Here is a 19,081-nt window from a genome sequence, read left to right on the forward strand (position 1 = left end):
ACCATCGCTCCGCTTCCTTGGATTATCTCGAGAATATTACGCACGCACACACACAAGTCCATCAACATTATCTCATCATCATAGTGATCAGCATCATTATCACCTTCATCACCCTCATCGTCATCAACATCACATTATCATAATCACCATCATTACCGTCATCATAATCACCATCATTGTAATCGTCAACATCATCGTAATCATTATCACCATCATCATCACAACCATTATCATCATAAACATCATCATCGTCACCATCATCATAAACATCATAATCATCATCACAACCATCATAATCATCTTCATTATCATCATCATCATCATCATCATCACCACAACCATTATCATCATCGTCATCAACCGTATCACGATCATCTTAATGATGATGCAGTATTCATTTTGTGAATTATATTTTTATGGATAAACTTTATTTCTTTGACAAAATCCAGTATGAGAGATGGCATAGCAAGGTCATTGAAGAATACAATATTTGACACAAGGTATACTGAAATGTTCCTGATGAGATGTATAGAGATTCATGGATTCCAGCTAATAAAGACAAATTCCAAATAAAGACAAATATAAATAATAAACACAGTCAAGTAAATATAACAAGTAAACATATAGCAGTGGCTTTCTGCTAAAAAGTAAACATATATTGTAACATTCATTTATTGTTTGTGTAGCTAAAATTTGTCATGTTGTTTATCAATAAAGACTAAAAATGAAAACAAGTAAACATACATGAAGCAGTGGCTTTCTGCTGAAAAAAAATAATAAAAAATAATAATAAACACTTGTAAAGAGCAGTGGCTTTCTGCTATAATAACACTGGTAAACATAGCAGTGCCTTTCTGCTGAAAAGAAAAATAAATAATATCACTAGTAAACATACCAGTGGCTTTCTGCTGAAAAGAAAAATAAATAATATCACTAGTAAACATAGCAGTTGCTTTCTGTTGAAGACAAATATGAAAAATAAATAATAAACACTAGACACAGCAGTGGCTTTCTGCTGAAAAGAAAAATAAAAAATATCACTAGTAAACATAGCAGTGGTTTTCTGCTGGAAACAAATATGAAAAATAAATAATAAACACTAGACATAGCAGTGGCTTTCTGCTGAAAAGAAAAATAAATAATATCACTAGTAAACATAGCAGTGGCTTTCTACTGAAAAGAATAATAAATAGGGCGAGTCCAAGGTAATGTCCCCTCAAATAACAAATTTTCAACTTAAAGTGGAAGAAATGTAACATACATCATCAAAAACCTAGTAATTTCAAGTTTCTGAATCAAAAAAGAAAATGTTGAAAATATGCAAATTGGTCTGTTTTCTAAAGTGTAATAACCTTTTCATTATTTTGATAGTAATCAACCACTTTCAAGATAACATTTTCTTCTACACCTGTATCTACATGTACATTAGTTAAGAAATAAATGAATCGATAAAAACTAACTTTTCTACGAAGAAAAATACTAAGGAGATGGCATGTGATAAGGAGCGACCCCAATTCAATCTCATGAGTGACCCCACTTGAACTGAGGCTGTGAAGACCACCCACCCCCCCCCCCCCAAAAAAAAAATGCACCAAGATCCCAGATGGACATACACATGCAAACAAAGAAGAAGATGATCTTAGGTCTGCTATTGAAAAACCAGTGGCAAAAATTAGGGTCTACAACTACCCCATTTTCCAAATTGGATTAAGCACTTAAAAATTTGACTTAAATGAATCCAGGTTGAAAAACTGAATCGTGTAATTTCAGCACAGTGATTTGAAGGTATACTTCTGCTTTGCTTAATAACTTTTATAGCAATATAAAAGATCAATGTATTAATAATTCTTCAACTCAAAACTTTTTATAACATATCCACTGAAACGAATTAGGAATTCTTCACTTCAATTCCACAAAGGTAAAAAGAAAACTCTTATTTTGGAGCAGGAAACATTCGGCTTTAGCCCTTTTGAAATCTAAGAAAAACAAACATAATCAGGACAGCCCCATCCCAAAGAATAACCGTAAACATAACACGTTGTCAGAAGTGCAAATGAGAAGTTTATAAGAGTTGAATTCAACTACTAATCAGCCTATTTGGGGAAGAAGGGGGGGGGGGTGCTCATCTAATTTTAAGGTTTTAGAGGCAATTTCGATTGGCTACAGGGGTTTTAAAATTTGGTTTAAAAGTGTGCACTGAAAAGCAAGAACCCTTTCCCTATACCTCTTTTGTCACCAGGAATTTTTTTACAAGTCAGAAGCCCTAAACATTCTACATGGTTTTCCCCCTCTAAATTTAACACTGGATTTGGCTGGAAGGCAGCCCTTCCCCCTCTACCACAACAGGGAAAAGATGCCTCTTCTTAAATCCCCAAATTCCACAGAGAGCAACAAGGGGAAGGATACCCACAGGGGGATCTGCCCCCCCTTCCCATGCCACTGCAAAAACAAAAAAAAAAAAAAAAAAAAAAAATCCATTTGCCACCAGCTAAAACTTTTACACAACCTCAAAGTACATAAAATATGTTTGTTAAACCTTCAACATAAAGGTTTGCATCAGAGCAAAAACGTGTCTCAATTACTCCTAACTTGGAAAAGGACAACCCTTTAATACCCATATTTGTGTGTAGAACATGAACAGTTTTTGAAATAAAAAACATTCATAATTCACAATGTATTAAATTTTCGATTTTTTTTTTTCCAACAAAATTGTGGGTGTGTGTCAAACCACAAATTCGAAAATTGAAATTTATTTCACTTTCAAACCAATGGGTGAAAAATGAAGAAAAAAAAAATCAAAATTGTAAATCATTGAAAATTACGAATGGCCCGTAAAAAGGCATTTGCACTGATTTATATTTTCAATTACATCTTTGAAATCTTGTCTATGAATTGCAGAAGTACTGGCTTAAATTGGTAGAGAATTGTGAGCACATTTACTTTTTCAGGCAACAAACTAGAAAATTATTGTGTCCCTGGGCCACAGATGCCCTTGCTTCATGCATTCAAAATAATCTAATGAACTTTGGCCATTGACAAATTTGAACTTAACAATAGCAATACCCCAAATATACAAAGATTTATGAAAGGTTATTCTATTTTTCAGTCGGAAACCATGTTTTTAAATAATTTTGCATAAATAACGGGGTTTTCTGCATATTTAATGAGCCTTGACCTTTGAACTTTAGACATACACACCCAATATTTGAACTTGACCCGTATTTTAATACTTTCAAGCAACATGCCAAATCTGATGAAAATTGGGCAAAGATTTTTGGAGTTATTGGATGGAAACCACAATTTCACATTAAATAATGTTTTCTGAATATTTAATGAGCCTTTACATTCAACCTTTTGACCTACGAACCCAATATTTGAACTTGACCTGTATTTCAATACTATCAACCCACCAAATTTGGTGAAAATTGGGAAAAGATTTATGGAGTTATTGGACGGAAACCACAATTTCACATAATTAGATTTTTTGCATATTTAATGAGCCTTGACCATTGACCTTTTGAACTGTGGACCCCATATTCGAACTTGACCTGTATTTTCAATAGCTTTCATCAACCCACCAAATTTGGTGAAAATTTGGCGTCGATTCTTTGTGTTATTGGATGGAAACCACAATTTTGCATAAATAATAAGGTTTTCCGCATATTTTATGAGCCTTGACATTTGACCTTTTGGCATACAGAGCCCATATTTGAACTTGACCTGTATTTACTTCCCATCGACACCAAATTTGGTGATTTTTTGAGTTATTGGACAGAAACACAATTTTGCATAAATGATTTTTTTTGCATATTTAAAGAGCTGTGACCTACCTTTGACCAACAGACTCCATACAAAGTTGACCTGTATTTTATCATTCTGTAACTATATACCAAAAATTTTGAAATTCCAATCAGTATTTAAGTTACAGTGCAGAAAGCATTTGTAGCAAAATGTAGAACATTGGTTAAAAATCAAGGTCAAAGGTCAAAATTTGGGGCAAAAGTTTTGAAGATCTCACCTAGAGCCATCCCATAAAGAAAACAGAATCAAAATCTGGTGAGAAATGGCGAATAAGTAGCATTTTGATCAAACATGGACGGACAGACAGAAAGATGGACACACACAAAGGTACGGAGCCCATTTCGTAGTCCCCTGCTTGTTCGCCGGAGACAAAAAATATGTTAACATGTCATCAGAAATGTAAATGAGAAATTGGCTATTTACTGAGTTGAAGTCAACTACAAAGCTACAAAACAGCCTCTTTCGTTGAAAGGGGGGGGGGGGAACTTGGCTATTAATAAGGTTGAAGAGGTAATTTTGATAGGGTGCAGGGGCCTTTAACAATTTTGTATAAAAATGTGCTACTGACAAGCAAGGACTCTTTGTTTTTTTCACACTTTCCTCACAATGTAATTTTACAAGTCGTAAGCCTCAAACTTTGTACCTAGTTTTTCCCCTCTACATTTAACACTGGATTTGGCTGGAAGGTAGCCCTACCCCCAACACTACAAACTTTAAATTCAACACAGGACAACAAAGGGGATAGGTTCCCACAGGGGGATTGCCCCTCCCCCAATGCTACATACTGCAGAAAAGCCCGATTGCCAACAGCTCTAACTGTTACACAACTTTCAAAGTACTTAAAAGAAGAGTCCACCCAAAAATAATATCTTTTCAATAGAAGCAGAAAATTTTTGTGAGCAGAACAACAAAACAAGATTGAGTGAAATCGGACAATTAATAAGAAAGTTATGAATGTTTGAATATTTAGACAAATTGGCAATTGATGACATCATAGGTGCACAATTGACCATTTATCATATTGATATCAATGTTATAAAATGTAACTTTTTACCCCCAAATTATGATTTCCTCAAAACTCTAACTGTAGGATATCTTCTTGGTAGGTATGTGGCCCCCTTTTTTGCATGTTTGCATTAGTACAAGATTTGTATCTTTCTGTAAAAATGATGAATTTTGCACTGTGAATATATATGAATTGAATGGTGAGTTGTGCACCCATAACATCAACAAATTGGCAACATCCCTGAAAATTTTCAGTGATTTGCCCGTTTTTTCAAGTCATTAATCATAACTTTGTTATTAGTTGTCCAATATTCCGCAAACTCTTTTGTTTTGCTTGCCAATTTTTTCTGCTTCTTGTAAGAAATTATTTTTGATCGACTCTTCTTTCAAGATCATATTATATACCTGTACTTTTGAAACCCTCAGCATAACAGTTTGCATTTCAGGGTAAAGTTACTGTCTTTCAAACAAATGCCTTCATTCGTGAACTTAGTGAACTGCAGACAATGAAAAATTGCCAGACTGTACCTGCCAGCACATCAGTTCAGCATTAAAGCACAGCTTCCCCTACAAGCAATGCTCAACCAAGAACATACAAAGAACCTCATAATTGTGGTAACATGCCTGACTGTAACACCTCATTCATTTAAAATTTCTGAAGAAATCCTAAAGGGTCTCGTTTTCTAATTTGGTTTCTCACGAAATCCTTTATATTTGTCCATGTGCGACCCTTGAAGATGCGTGGATCAGCTTTCATCGCAGAGATGATTGGATCCTTTCCACAAAGTTTTCTTGTTCTTAAGAAAATCCCCAGATGCCTGTTGACAGCTTCCTTCTCAGCATCACTCCACATCTTCTTTGTCTGGCGTTTGCTGGTGCCTACTGTTTCAGCAACATCTGTATCACCTTAACAAAAGGATATAGAAGATGAAATTCATGAAATTCCTACACAAATTCTGTTGTAACTAGCACATCAATGATAAGATGCTCATCAGGCATCCAACAAAGAAATGGATGCAATTTGTACTTGCAACAGAGTAGAACAGTAAAAAGGATGGATAAAACTAAAAAAATAAATAAAAAATAGATGGATATTCGACCATATTCAACCAAAATATATGCCGCCGCCGAGTGCATGATCAATAAAAAAGAAAATTACTATACAATAACCATATACATGTAGCAGCAAGTTTGATGTCAAACTGCCACACGGTTCTTGAGATATCAACATAATTTTTTTTTTACAATATATTGACCTCCATGACCTTTGAACTTTAACCCATGACCCCAAAATATCAGCATAATTTTGTCTTGTCATACACAACCCTCAACACCGAGTCACAATTTTATATATAAGATATTGTTATTTTTTCTCCACTAAGTGACCTCTGTGGCCTTTGACCCTGTGACTCCAAAATGGAATCAAATTATTGTCCCCATAGGATATGCTCTCACTCCATACTTGAGGTCCAACCGCCACACGGTTCTTGATGTAGACAAAAAATCTTATTTTCTACAATAAATTATCCTTTGGCTCCTTGACCCCAATTTACTAGCCAAATTTTTTTCTTCTTATACTTTATCATCCCACCAAGTTACAAGTTCATATGTCAAATTGTGTGCAACATATTGTAAAAAACTGTCTTTTTCAAAAATTGACCTCTGTGACCTTTGACCCCATGACCCCCAAATCAAATCAAAGTATTGTCCTCCAAGGATATACCTGCAGATCTTGAGATATCAACAAGGTGGTTCGCGGACCATGAGTCTCGCCTGAATTTGCGATCAATATTAAAACATGTATAAGAACTTTCAAAGGCTCAAGGCCTTATATCACTTGGCCTTTTGACCCCTAGATGACCTTTAACCTCATTGTGATCACCCCACATCTGGTATTACCCGAGGATCATTTGAACTAAGTTTCAAAATAATTGAGAAATAGAGAACTGCAACCGAAGTAAAGAAAACCTATAACATTTTTTAAAACAGACTATTAATGTACTAACAAATTTGACCTTTTGACCCCTAGATGATCTTGGACATCATCATCACTCTTCATCTGGTATTACCCAAGGATCATTTGTACCAAGTAAAAAAAATAAAAGATGCGACGGGCTTCTACAGAAGCCCAATAATGAGGCTTTGGCAAATGAGGTTGGCTTTTCACCTCTAAATTACAGACTCTTAATTGGCGTTTTCAAGAAAAATATTTACATTATCCAAAGAAGTAAGGTATCATATTTCCTTGTACCTTGAATAAAAACCCAAACAAATAATTAAATGAGATTAATTAGCCTTCTCATTTAAGAATACTACCAGATTCATTGATACCAGCAGCACAGGCCAGCACTCAAAGGGTTAAGGAATAGAGAAATGAGTGCATCTAACATTTTTGTAACCACATAACCTTATTTCACTTGACCTTTTGACCAACAGATGACATTTGACTTCATCATAATCATCAATACGTCACATCTTGTATTACCCAAGGATCATTTGTATCAAGTTGTATCAAAAGTTGATTGAGAAATAGAGAAATGAGAGCTTCCTAAACAAAAACTTTAACGGCAGACCTTCGGTAGATTTCCCGCTTATTTTTAGTATGCGGCAAGTCTACCAAAGGTCTGCCGGAAGGTGTCCGCATACTTTGTACTTTCCTGGGGTGCCTTTGAAGTTTTGCCAGATTTTTTTTAATTAGCAGAGTTAGTTATTTGACTAACAGAAAGAATTAAGCATTAATATGACAAAAAAGGGCTATTTATAAATCATCATAGACAAATCAGAGTAATGAGTTGATGTACTTACTAAGAGGTCAGTCCCCTGATGAGTATCCTCCCCCCCCCCCACCCCACCCCATAAATGAAAAATAGGGGAAAAAATGAAAATGCACAAGAACTTATTCATATATTCCTAAACATAAACTAAAATAAGAAGAATGAGGAAGAGGAACAAGAGGACAAATAATGAAGTAAGAAAAAAATATATCATAAAACGAAAATGGGGATGCAGAACAATAGGAAGACGGGGAAGAGGATCAGACAGATGAAAAGCAGGTGAAGGCAAGGATGAATGAGAAGTTGAGGAGAAAGGAGGAGTAGGAGTAGGAGGAGGAGGAGGAGGAGGAGGAGAAGGGAATATATAAGTGCAAAGTGGAATAGAAGAATAGTGGATGGAAGAAGATGGAGAATGAGCAAAGGGAGGAGTAGGGGGGAGGGTGGATGCAGTGCATGGAGCTGAGGAAATGAAGAAAAAGCAAGATCACTTTCAACTGCCCTAAATGTATACATCAGATCATTGCTATGCATTCATGAACTAAGTTTTTTTTTTACATGGAAATTTTTGATGGGAATCTGCCAGCCAGCAGTGTTATCATAAAGCAAACAGAATTAAATTCGGTTAAGAAATGATAAAGAAGCAGCATTTTTTGTAATATTTGAAATATGCACATAAATTAGCATATTTAATGAGTTTCAAAATTCTATGTCGAAGTTTCGAAGCCCCCACCCAGTGCTATCATATTAAAGACTGACTCCACTCCAAAAAAAAATTGTTTTTATTGAAAGCAGAAAAATCAGACAAACAGATCAAAAAAAGTTTGAAGCAAATCCAACCATAAATAAGAAAGTTATGATTTTTTTAATGAAATCTAAAAATTGATTTCAACAGTGATCTTTCATGCAAATTGGCAAACCTTGGTCATGTGTGATGACGTATATCATGCACTTCTCTGCAAGTAACTTATTATACCTTATTGTTTTATACCATCATTTGTTAACGCTTCAATGATAAACATAAGTCTCTTTCCGTCGATAAATGCACGGATTCATAAGCATGCAATAATTCATTTGTTCAAATATTGAAAAGCAATAATAATAAAAGCAATAATAATGGATTATGAATTTAATAAACAATAAACATAATAAAATTACATATTTCATGTTTTTTCTGCTTTCATTGATAAGTTTAGGTTGGCTACTCTTTTGAAATAACTTTATAAAATAAGCCTGGTATCCAAATATTTCTCATTGAAGATTTATATAATGACACAAATATCATAGAACAAAGAAATACATAACAATTAAAATAATTAATATAAAACATAAGAAATTGTAAAAACAAAGAAATACATAAGAATAAAAGTGAAAATCAATTTTTTTCTTCAAGATTGCAATCGTAAAATCAGTGGAAATATGTAAATAATAATAAGACATTATTTTATCATGTAATTATTAATAGATCAACAGTTAAAACAATATTTCTTATTATTTATTATAATTTATCTTAAATGTATTATATTAAATATTATAAATCCAAACATAATACCTTTTATTTTTCTACATGGAATTTATTAGCTAAAGTTACGTTCACTGATGGATTTGACCTTCATGAAGACGTCAATAAGAAAAGTGAGTTTGTGTTTAATAATTAAAACGGATTGCTAAAAGCAATGATGATGATAATAAGATACCATAAGCTAACATTCAAGTAGTGCATGATGTACGTCATCACACGTGACCAAAGGTTGCCAATTTGCGTGAGAAATCACTGTCAAAATAGATTTTTCAATATCATTAAAGGGGAAGTCTAGACGATTTCCTAAAAAATCTATTTTACGGCTTGAAAATCAAGGAGCATTCTGATACCACTTTCATCCACGGGCGTTACTTTTGTGATTTTTAAGCTCCAATTTTGTAATTGTAATTACAGGTAACTCCGCCTAAGTCGAATCTCTTGGGACCACAAAAATTTGTTCGACTTACGCGAATTTCGACTTAGAAGAAGTAAATAACACAGGTTTGTTGTCATTTGGTCCAGAAATTTATTTCGACTTAGGCAATTATTCGACATAGACAAGTTCGACTTAGGCAGAGTTGACTGTATTTCTAAAATAGTTCTCGCATTGCCAAAGTGCGATGGCCATGTGATGTCATTGTCGCACTAAGACTGCACATGTGCGAACTTTCTCCATTGGCTGTATGCAAGATATTGCTGTGACTTTTGTTTCAAGGGTATAGCTGCACAAATTTTATGAGTTCTTGGGGAAAATGACCACTTTTCCGATTCTGAAACCCTTGACACATAGGGTGATATATGCTCAATTGATTCAAGATATTTGAGCTGACAATTTTGATGTAAAAATGTAGAAATATTGGTGTTTGAACCTCAAGCCGTGGGATTTCTGACTGCTTGCTCAACAAAAGTGCGACACTGACGTCATGCGGACAGTGTAGCGTAATGCATTTCGGGTAAAACTGGCTCGTGCGAGAACTTTTGCTTATATCGATTTTCCAGTGATTACTCCTTTATTCATGGGTCTACAGAGTCAAGTAAGACATTTTCTGAAAGCTTGATTTTTGCCCTATATTAATTTTAAAGTAAATTATCGCATAGACCTCCCCTTTAAAGTAGCCATAACTCTGTTATTCATTGTTCGATTTGCTTCAAACTTTTTTTAATCTGTTCGTCTCATTTTTCTGCTTCATTAAAAACAAGATTTTTCTTGAGTGGAGCCAGTCTTTAAGCAAAAACGGAATTGAAATCGGGCAAGAAATGGCGAAGAAGAAGCAGACAACCAGACTACACCAAAAGTGGCACCTATTTCTCGTCCAGAACGTTGCTCACGCAAAGAAGCCTTTTTTTGTGATTTTGAAATAAGTGCATACACTAGCAGAGTCATTATGAGGCTTATTGATCATCATTTATCACAGGAATGTCAAGTATTGAAGATTCCAGGAAAAGGCAATAAATTCCAGAAAATTATTTGAGCTGCGGAAACTGATGGATTCAGAGTGCTGTATTTTTGTCTCCAAATTTGGTTTTGGTATTGCTTAAAACAAGTGTTAGACTGCAATATATCATATATGGTAACACAGCATATAATTTACTTGGTTTCATAGGAAATGCTGATGTTTTTTTGAGGTTTACTAAAAACTAAATTTTAGCTTCAATAGATTGGTATTTTTGTCATTCCCAACCTTTCCTGCAAGTTTCATCTCAATCCGTTAACTACTTTTGGAGTTATTTTGCACAAGGACAAACTAACTAAATAACTACCGAACGAACGAACACAAACCAACCGTAACAAAAAACATAACCTCCTCCATTGGTGGAGGTAATAAAGATAAACAGGCAAGCATTTCAGTACATGTAACAAGCTCTTTTCTCACTACTCAGTAAATTTACATTAAATTGCTAAAATGCTCATGAAGTTCTTAGAATTCTCTAATCTTACCTTTATCCTCTACCACGGGTGTGCACAACTCGGATTCACTATCACTTGCTTCACTTCCATCATCAGAACTGCACAGGCACTCTATAAACAATTTTTCAAAAGTATACAAGTCGACATTACTTATGTTGCAAGTTCTATCTAGGGAAGATAGGTACTACAACTTGTAACCACTTATCAGTACTAGGCCTGTTTCGAAAATATGTGTAAACGTGTACATGTCCATAAAAGTGAAACTAGAGTAGACATTTCACCTAACGTGTATACTTAACAGATGTCACTGAACGTCTAATAATAAATCTAAATCCCCTATGATAAACAAAAGTTTAAACTTTAACCTTTGCCCACCCTGCTCTGAGTGACCAAGGATGATACAGGTGAAAAAGTGAAATGCAAGTGACTGGGATTAATTGACCGTAAAATGAGCTTATCAAACCCAAAGAATTTTAATCACCAAAGTAACAATCCAGTTTTGTAAATAAATCATACCACACCCACTTCCAGGGATAGGGGCAGTTAAAGACTGGATCCACTCCAGAACTAGATGAATCCTCGTCCGCGCACGGTCGAAATTTATGCCTCCTCCATCACGCGATCAGAAAGCCCCACTAACACCAAGGGATCAAAAATATACACCGACGTGCAACTGAAAAAAAGTTCAATAATATCCTCAAAATCTAATCAGTTCATCCTCACCTACTTCTACATACTTGAGCCAAATTCGGTGACAATCTGTTCATTCGTTCTGATGTTTTCGCGGTAACAAGCTATTTTTGCTGATTTTTTTACAAGTTTTTAGGCCCCATGACCTTTGACCTTTGACCTCATGAACCCAAAATCTAATCAGTTCATCCTCACATGCTTATGCATACTTGAGCAAAGTTTGGTGAAAATCTATTCATTTGTTCTGAATTTATCGCGGTAACAATCTATTTTTGCTGATTTTTTACAAGTTTTTAGGCCCTGTGACCTTTGACCTTTGACCTCCTACATCCAAAATCTAATCATTTCATCCTCACATGCTCATGTATACTTGACCCAAGTTTGGTAACAATCCGTTCAGGCGTTCTTAAGTTATCGCGGTAACGAGCTTCGGACGGACGGACGGACGGACGGACGGACAACCCGAAAACATAATGCCTCCGGCACCACCTTACGGTGGCGGAGGCATAAAAATCTTGTTCTTATTAAAATCAGAAAAATCAGACAAACAGATCAACAAAAACAAAAAAATAAGAAAGTTATGATTTTTTAAAGGAAATTTAAAAATTGATTTCAACAGTGATTTTTAATGCAAATTGGCAAACCTTGGTCACGTGTGATGACGTATATCATGCACTTCTCTGCAAGCAACTTATTATACCTTATTGTTTTATACCATCCTTTGTTAACACTTTAATGCTAAACAAAAGTCTATTTCCGTCGATTAATGCACGGATTCATTAGCATGCAATAATTCAATTGTTCAAATATTGAAAAGCAATTATAATAAAAGTAATTATAATGGATAATGATTTTAATAAACAATAAAAATAATAAAATTTACATATTTCGTGTATTTTCTGCTTTCATTGATAAGTTTAGATCGTCTACTTATTTAAAATAACTTTATAAAATAATGATTGTGGTATCCAAATATTTCTCACTGAAGATCTATGTAATGGCACAAATATCATGGAACAAATAAATACATAAGAATAAAAGTGGTAATCCATTTTTTTCCAAGATTGGATAATCGTAAAATCAGTGGAAATATGTAAATAATAATAAGACATTATTTTCTCCTGTAATTAGTAATAGATCAACATTTATAACAGTATTTCTCATTAATTATTTTTTATTTATCTTAAATGTATTATATTAAATCTTATAAATCCAAACATAATACCTTTTATTTTTCTACATGGAATTCATTAGCTAAAGTTACGTTCGCTGATGGTTTTGAACTTCATGAACACATCGATAAGAAAAGTGACTTTACGTTTAAAGATTAAAACGGATTCTTAAAAACAATGATGATAATAATAGAATATCCGTAAGCTAACAGTCGAGAAGTGCATGATGTACGTCATCACACGTGACCAAAGGTTGCCAATTTGCGTGAAAAATCAATGTCGAAATGGATTTTTCAATATCATTAAAATAGTCATAACTTTCTTATTCATTTTCCGATTTGCTTCAAACTTTTTTTAATCTGTTCGTCTGATTTTTCTGGAGTGGAGCCAGTCTTTAATACTAGCCTTAGCTGTCATAATTGATAGTGATAACTATGAGCGAATAAGAAGATCTTATTACAGTGTACATGTACATGTGAACCCGTCCAAAAAAACCAAGAGTGTAAACGTTAGAGAAAAAAATCACTTTCGAAACAGGCCCTAAGCGGTACTATGACTATCTTTGTCAATATGGGTTTCTTTTGTCAAGAATCAGTTCATGACATGCTATACATAAATACCCATACAGTGTTTACTAAACGTAAATGTCCCCCAGATTATGTATCATACCATTTCCTGAAAAGATCTTTTTGCATGTAAGAAATCATCTTCTGAAAAGTACATATCAATTTCCAGAAAATAAGCATAATTTCTACTTTGGGGACATTTTCTGAGCATCATACCCTTAGATACATTCCGCCCAATGGGGTTAATCAGGCTAAACAATCTGTTATTGGTTCATTGGCCATACAATTAGTGAATCTTATTTTTTGGTCATGATGGAGTTGAGACTTTGTGTTCACGGACAGTACAAAGATACAGAGGTGCAGAGTCAAGACCAGTTTGCTAGATAAGAATTTAAGCGGCTAGAAAAAAAAAAGGCTGTCATACTTATATTTGACACCATTTTGTTGCTTATCTATTGCAGGTACATGTCATCCCCTAATGAAAAATTTTGTCTAAGCCATAAAATCCTGCATCTTGATATTTGTCTTAGGAACAAAGTTCTCAATTCCAACACTGGCTAAAATTTCATACCCTCATCAGATCCCACATGCACATCCTTCAGGCTCTTTCCAGCTAGACCACTGATGTCCCCACTCTCCATCTTCAGCAGTACTTTGGAGAGTTTAGCTACCTGCAGAGTTGAGTCTGGTAGGCGGTAATACTCTCGATGTGTCCGTACGTCATGTCCAAGAAAGCCTGCGAGTATGTCCAGCTCGTTGTCCTGCAAGTTCATTACTTGAGATACTGTAGCTATGTGTTTCCGAAGTCTGGTAGCTCGCAGAAGTTCCGGGTTTTTTGCTTCGCACCTTGCTGAATGATTTCGAAGAGTGTCTGTTCCACGCAGATGACCAGAACCTCCCGGCATACCAAACAGGTACTTGTTGTGATCTAAGCCTGCCTCTTTTCTACATTCAGTTAGAGTGTCAAGATCTGCCTTCATTTTGGTGGTTAAGAGAATAGGAACAGTGCGGGAACGTTTCCCAATTATTTCTACTCTCCATAGTGCCTTACACAGTGCCTTCTCAACTACAGACAGGGCCCCATCTACTATACATGTCTCCCCTCTAGCACATTTGTTGTAATCATTCAGTGTCATTCTTGACACCTCGCCTGATCGTTTTCTGTTGAAGACGATTACTTGAGACAGCAGGACTTCAGCTAATTTCACCCATGCTTTCTGCATTTCAGACCCAGACGACCTCAGTAGCTCTTCATGATTTGTCTTTGCCTGGTTTTGAAGGTACCTAGATAGCTTCACAACATCTTCTGTCAATGGGAGTATCTTGGGGTTGTTGCGTTTGGCTTCTTCAAGGGTTCTCAGAGCGTGGTGGCTCACCTCCCCCTCCCAGTGCAAACTGTACAATTCAGCAACTGCTCTGGATTTCTTTTCAACCGCTTCATCACCAGACACAAGAGCTTCCCCTCGAAGTATCTCAGTGCATGTCTTTAGACTGTGCCCAATCTTTAGAGCCAGGCTTGGAGTTGTGTAGATGTTATCGTCTCCATTGAATCCTGAAGCTTGTCTTGTAGCCTTAACTACGTCATGGAATTTCTTTGGGCATATAAGGTCTTCCATTTGAGCATTTGGCTGCTCTGTGAGAATTCTATATTCAAACAACATCCGTGCCAGCTCACGTAATCGCTGCCTAATATACCCCTCCTGGTCCCTGGTGTGTCCATGCTTCAGAGTCAGCTTTTCACCAAACAATTGTATTAGCCTGTCCGACCTGACCACCCTAGCTATGTTGTCATCCTTCATGGTGGCTAAAATTTCATGTGTTCTCTTGCTTACTCCAGGAGTGATAGGCAGCATCATTCTACTTGCCTTTGCAAGTCCAGTCCTTCGTTTCTTTTTAACGGGTTCATCAGTAGCATCTGATTCATCAGTTGCCTGGCTGCATTTGTGTTTCCACAGGTCACTTTTCGCAAAGTAGCCGTAGCATCTTGTGCAAGGCAAATAGTCTCGAGCATTAGCCTTGTATTTTGGCCGATAAACAACTATGAGTGTACCTTTTCCCTCCTCTAGAACTTTATGATTATGGAGAAAATTCCCGTAATTCCTCATGAGCGTCAGGAGCTTTGCACGTTTCTTTGGCTCTTTTGTTCCAAGCCATTCATTGACCTGTGGTTCATATTTGTGCTCTGTAGTAAGATGTCGAGGCAACTTCTTTTGCCCCACCAAACAAAAGGGACAGAACTGTGGCTTATCCCACCTGCGTCTTTCCTCTTCGTTTGATGTGCAGAGGACCTCAATGTCAGATTGCTCACATGAAGAGCTGGAGACCTTGGGATTTTGACAATCGGAAGATTCAGCCTGTTGATTGTTTGCCCCATTGGATTCTCTAGGCTCACAGTCAAACTCAACACTACCATCATCACTATCAACAACGGGGGAATTTTTTTTTCTGCGTCTAGTGTCTGGAATCTGCAAGATGTCATCAGAACAGCTAACATCACCATCACTTGCAGAGTCTGGTACATAATCAGGGTCATGTACATAATCGGGATCATCGGGTTCTGATTCTTCAGAATCACTGTCAATAATCACAGCTGTGGCATTAGATGACGTCACTATTTGGTTGGCACTGTAACAATTACTGGCAATTGGAAGTGTCTGCATGCTCAGACTTGCAGTGACTGGTGGCTCAACACCGGCAAATAGACTGGATTTAGGTGGTTGACATTCCTCCAGATGGGAGCTTGTATTACCAGCCGAATATGCCTCAGTGTCTGCAAAAGTAGAGGTGGCATGTAGAATTTCAACTCGTCTGAGGGCTTTACTGGGTTTGCATGGATCACTGTCTTCGTGATGGACACTCCTACTTTGCCTTTCTCCCTCATGCTGAAGATCCGGAGTGGCAGCATTAGACAATTCACCATGTCTAACAGCTTGGTCCAAAGGACTTGTTTCACCTAGACTGGCAGTGGCAGCTGGCTCAACATCGGCAGAGAGACTGGATTTAAGTGGTTGACATTCCTCCAGATGGGGACTTGTTTTACCAGCCGAATATGCCTCAGTGTCTGCAAAAGTAGAGGTGGCATGTGGAAACTCAACTTGTCTGAGGGCTTTACTGGGTTTGCATGGATCACTGTCTTCGTGATGGACACTCCTACTTTGCCTTTCTCCCTCATGCTGAAGATCCGGAGTGGCAGCATTAGACAACTCACCATGTCTAACAGCTTGGTCCAAGGGACTTGTTTCACCTAGACTGGCAGTGGCAGCTGGCTCAACATCGGCAGAGAGACTGGATTTAAGTGGTTGACATTCCTCCAGATGGGGACTTGTTTTACCAGCCGAATATGCCTCAGTGTCTGCAAAAGTAGAGGTGGCATGTGGAAACTCAACTTGTCTGAGGGCTTTACTGGGTTTGCATGGATCACTGTCTTCGTGATGGACACTCCTACTTTGCCTTTCTCCCTCATGCTGAAGATGCGGAGTGGCAGCATTAGACAACTCACCATGTCTAACAGCTTGGTCCAAAGGACTTGTTTCACCTAGACTGGCAGTGGCAGCTGGCTCAACATCGGCAGAGAGACTGGATTTAAGTGGTTGACATTCCTCCAGATGGGGACTTGATTTAACAGCCGAATATGCCTCAGTGTCTGCAAAAGTAGAGGTGGCATGTGGAAACTCAACTCGTCTGAGGGCTTTACTCGGTTTGCATGGATCACTGTCTTCGTGATGGACACTCCTACTTTGCCTTTCTCCCTCATGCTGAAGATCCGGAGTGGCAGCATTAGACAACTCACCATGTCTAACAGCTTGGTCCAAGGGACTTGTTTCACCTAGACTGGCAGAGGCAGCTGGCTCAACATCGGCAGAGAGACTGGATTTAAGTGGTTGACATTCCTCCAGATGGGGACTTGTTTTACCAGCCGAATATGCCTCAGTGTCTGCAAAAGTAGAGGTGGCATGTGGAAACTCAACTCGTCTGAGGGCTTTACTGGGTTTGCATGGATCACTGTCTTCGTGATGGACACTCCTACTTTGCCTTTCTCCCTTATGCTGAAGATCCGGAGTGGCAGCATTAGACAACTCACCATGTCTAATAGCTAGGTTCAAAGGACTAGTTTCACCTAGACTAGTTGGTTTGGTTGTAACAGGCTTGGTTGTAACATCAACCTACAAAAGTGGATAAAAAGGAAAATAAAGGACATTTGTACTGATTATGATGTTGATGCCAAAGAATTTGACGTATTTCTTATAAAATGCATGTTTGAATGAAAAAGGGACCACTTTGTATATAACAATAGGATAATTCAATACTGTATAAACAAAGCAAATTACACTCTTTCTATGGAAAATTACAGTGCAAGCGGATTTTGTGTAATTGTACAAAAATTGTTGCTCCCTTTGCCAAAAACTTGGCTTAACCCTATTCCCATTGGGGGGGGGGGGGGGCTTTTTTTGGCCCCCCCTCGACATTTTTCACGATAATTCTGAAACGTGAAAAGCTCGCGCCATGAATTTTTTTGACTTTTTAGTTTCAAGTCTCGCGCAACTTTTGAGACCAAATTTGCGACGACCGGGTATACGGTACCGACGCTATGCGCACTTGAAAAAAATTCGCCAAGCCAAATTTGAGTAAAAAACATGATTTTATGTACAAAGTCAAAGTAAATTGTGTTTTCACTAAATATATATAAATCCTTGTCTAATTTTCATTTTAATGGATGAAATTGATAAAAAATGTACTTTTTATGACTCTAATAATGTCCCCAACAATTTACCTCGGAAAAACAATAGACATAATAAGGCCAAAAAAACAAAGAAATACATAAGAAATTCACAAAAACAATAAAATACATAAGAAAAAAAATTTGATGGCATTTTTTTTCTTCTCAATAATCTGTCTGAAACATTACTAAGAGTATCTAAACCAAAATTCAGCACATTTAGAGCTTCATGAAGTGATTAATTACTCTTAATTAGAATTCATGCATAATTATGCATAATTAGTGCCTAATTAGCATAATGAAGGGATTTTTGACAAATTTAACTATGCAATCTAAGAGTTAACGTCACAGACTATGTGCATGCCGAATTTCGGCGCGAACACGCGATCAACGGCCGAGATCAGAGGGGGGGGGGGGGGGGCCAAAATAGCCCCCCCCCCCCCCAATGGTTTCAAGACCCTCAAAAAGCCCAATGGGATTAGGGTTAATCCTTTACAGGCACAGCAGCTACTTGAAAAGTTGGGGGAGTTGGGGGAGGGGGGGGGGGGGGGGGGGGTGGGAGGCAAATGACCACCATAGGAAAATTAAAAGTATGCGGCAGGCCTGCTGCAGACTCAAAGTCAGCCGCAAGCACTGTGCCAGAGTGAGTCCCAGAACAAAACTTTGTGGAAGACTGTGCAGCATACCTCACTCAGAAAGCTGACCTGGGTGACATTGTATGACCAACCATTAAAAAATTTCTGTATGGAATGGATATTTTATTAAAGTCAAATAATATCCTCATATGAGCCAGAAAGAATACTGACTTCTGCTGCAAGTATGCCGCAAATATGCCGCAGGTCTGCCGGAGGTATGCCGGAGGTCTGCCACAGGTTTGCCGAAGGTCTGCCCCAATCATGCCACAGGTCTGCCGCAAGTATGCCACAGG

General features: G+C 37.1%; 1 protein-coding gene across 2 annotated transcripts in view; it reads right to left on the reverse strand.

Moving 5' to 3' along the window:
- Positions 1-406: 406 nt before the first annotated feature.
- Positions 407-19,081, reverse strand: part of LOC115929662 — a 44,289-nt gene continuing 25,614 nt past the window's right edge. For both annotated transcript variants that reach the window (XM_030999390.1, XM_030999389.1), the window contains 3 exons: positions 14,008-17,599; positions 11,039-11,119; positions 407-5,712 (listed from right to left, as the gene is read on the reverse strand). In XM_030999390.1, coding sequence (XP_030855250.1) covers positions 5,453-5,712; positions 11,039-11,119; positions 14,008-17,599 — 3,933 coding nt within the window. In that variant the 3' untranslated portion in view covers positions 407-5,452. The remainder of the gene's footprint in view (positions 5,713-11,038; positions 11,120-14,007; positions 17,600-19,081) is intronic.

The sequence above is a fragment of the Strongylocentrotus purpuratus genome, unplaced genomic scaffold (assembly GCF_000002235.5).
Source record: "Strongylocentrotus purpuratus isolate Spur 01 unplaced genomic scaffold, Spur_5.0 spur5_scaffold_5, whole genome shotgun sequence".
Classification (NCBI taxonomy): domain Eukaryota; kingdom Metazoa; phylum Echinodermata; class Echinoidea; order Camarodonta; family Strongylocentrotidae; genus Strongylocentrotus; species Strongylocentrotus purpuratus.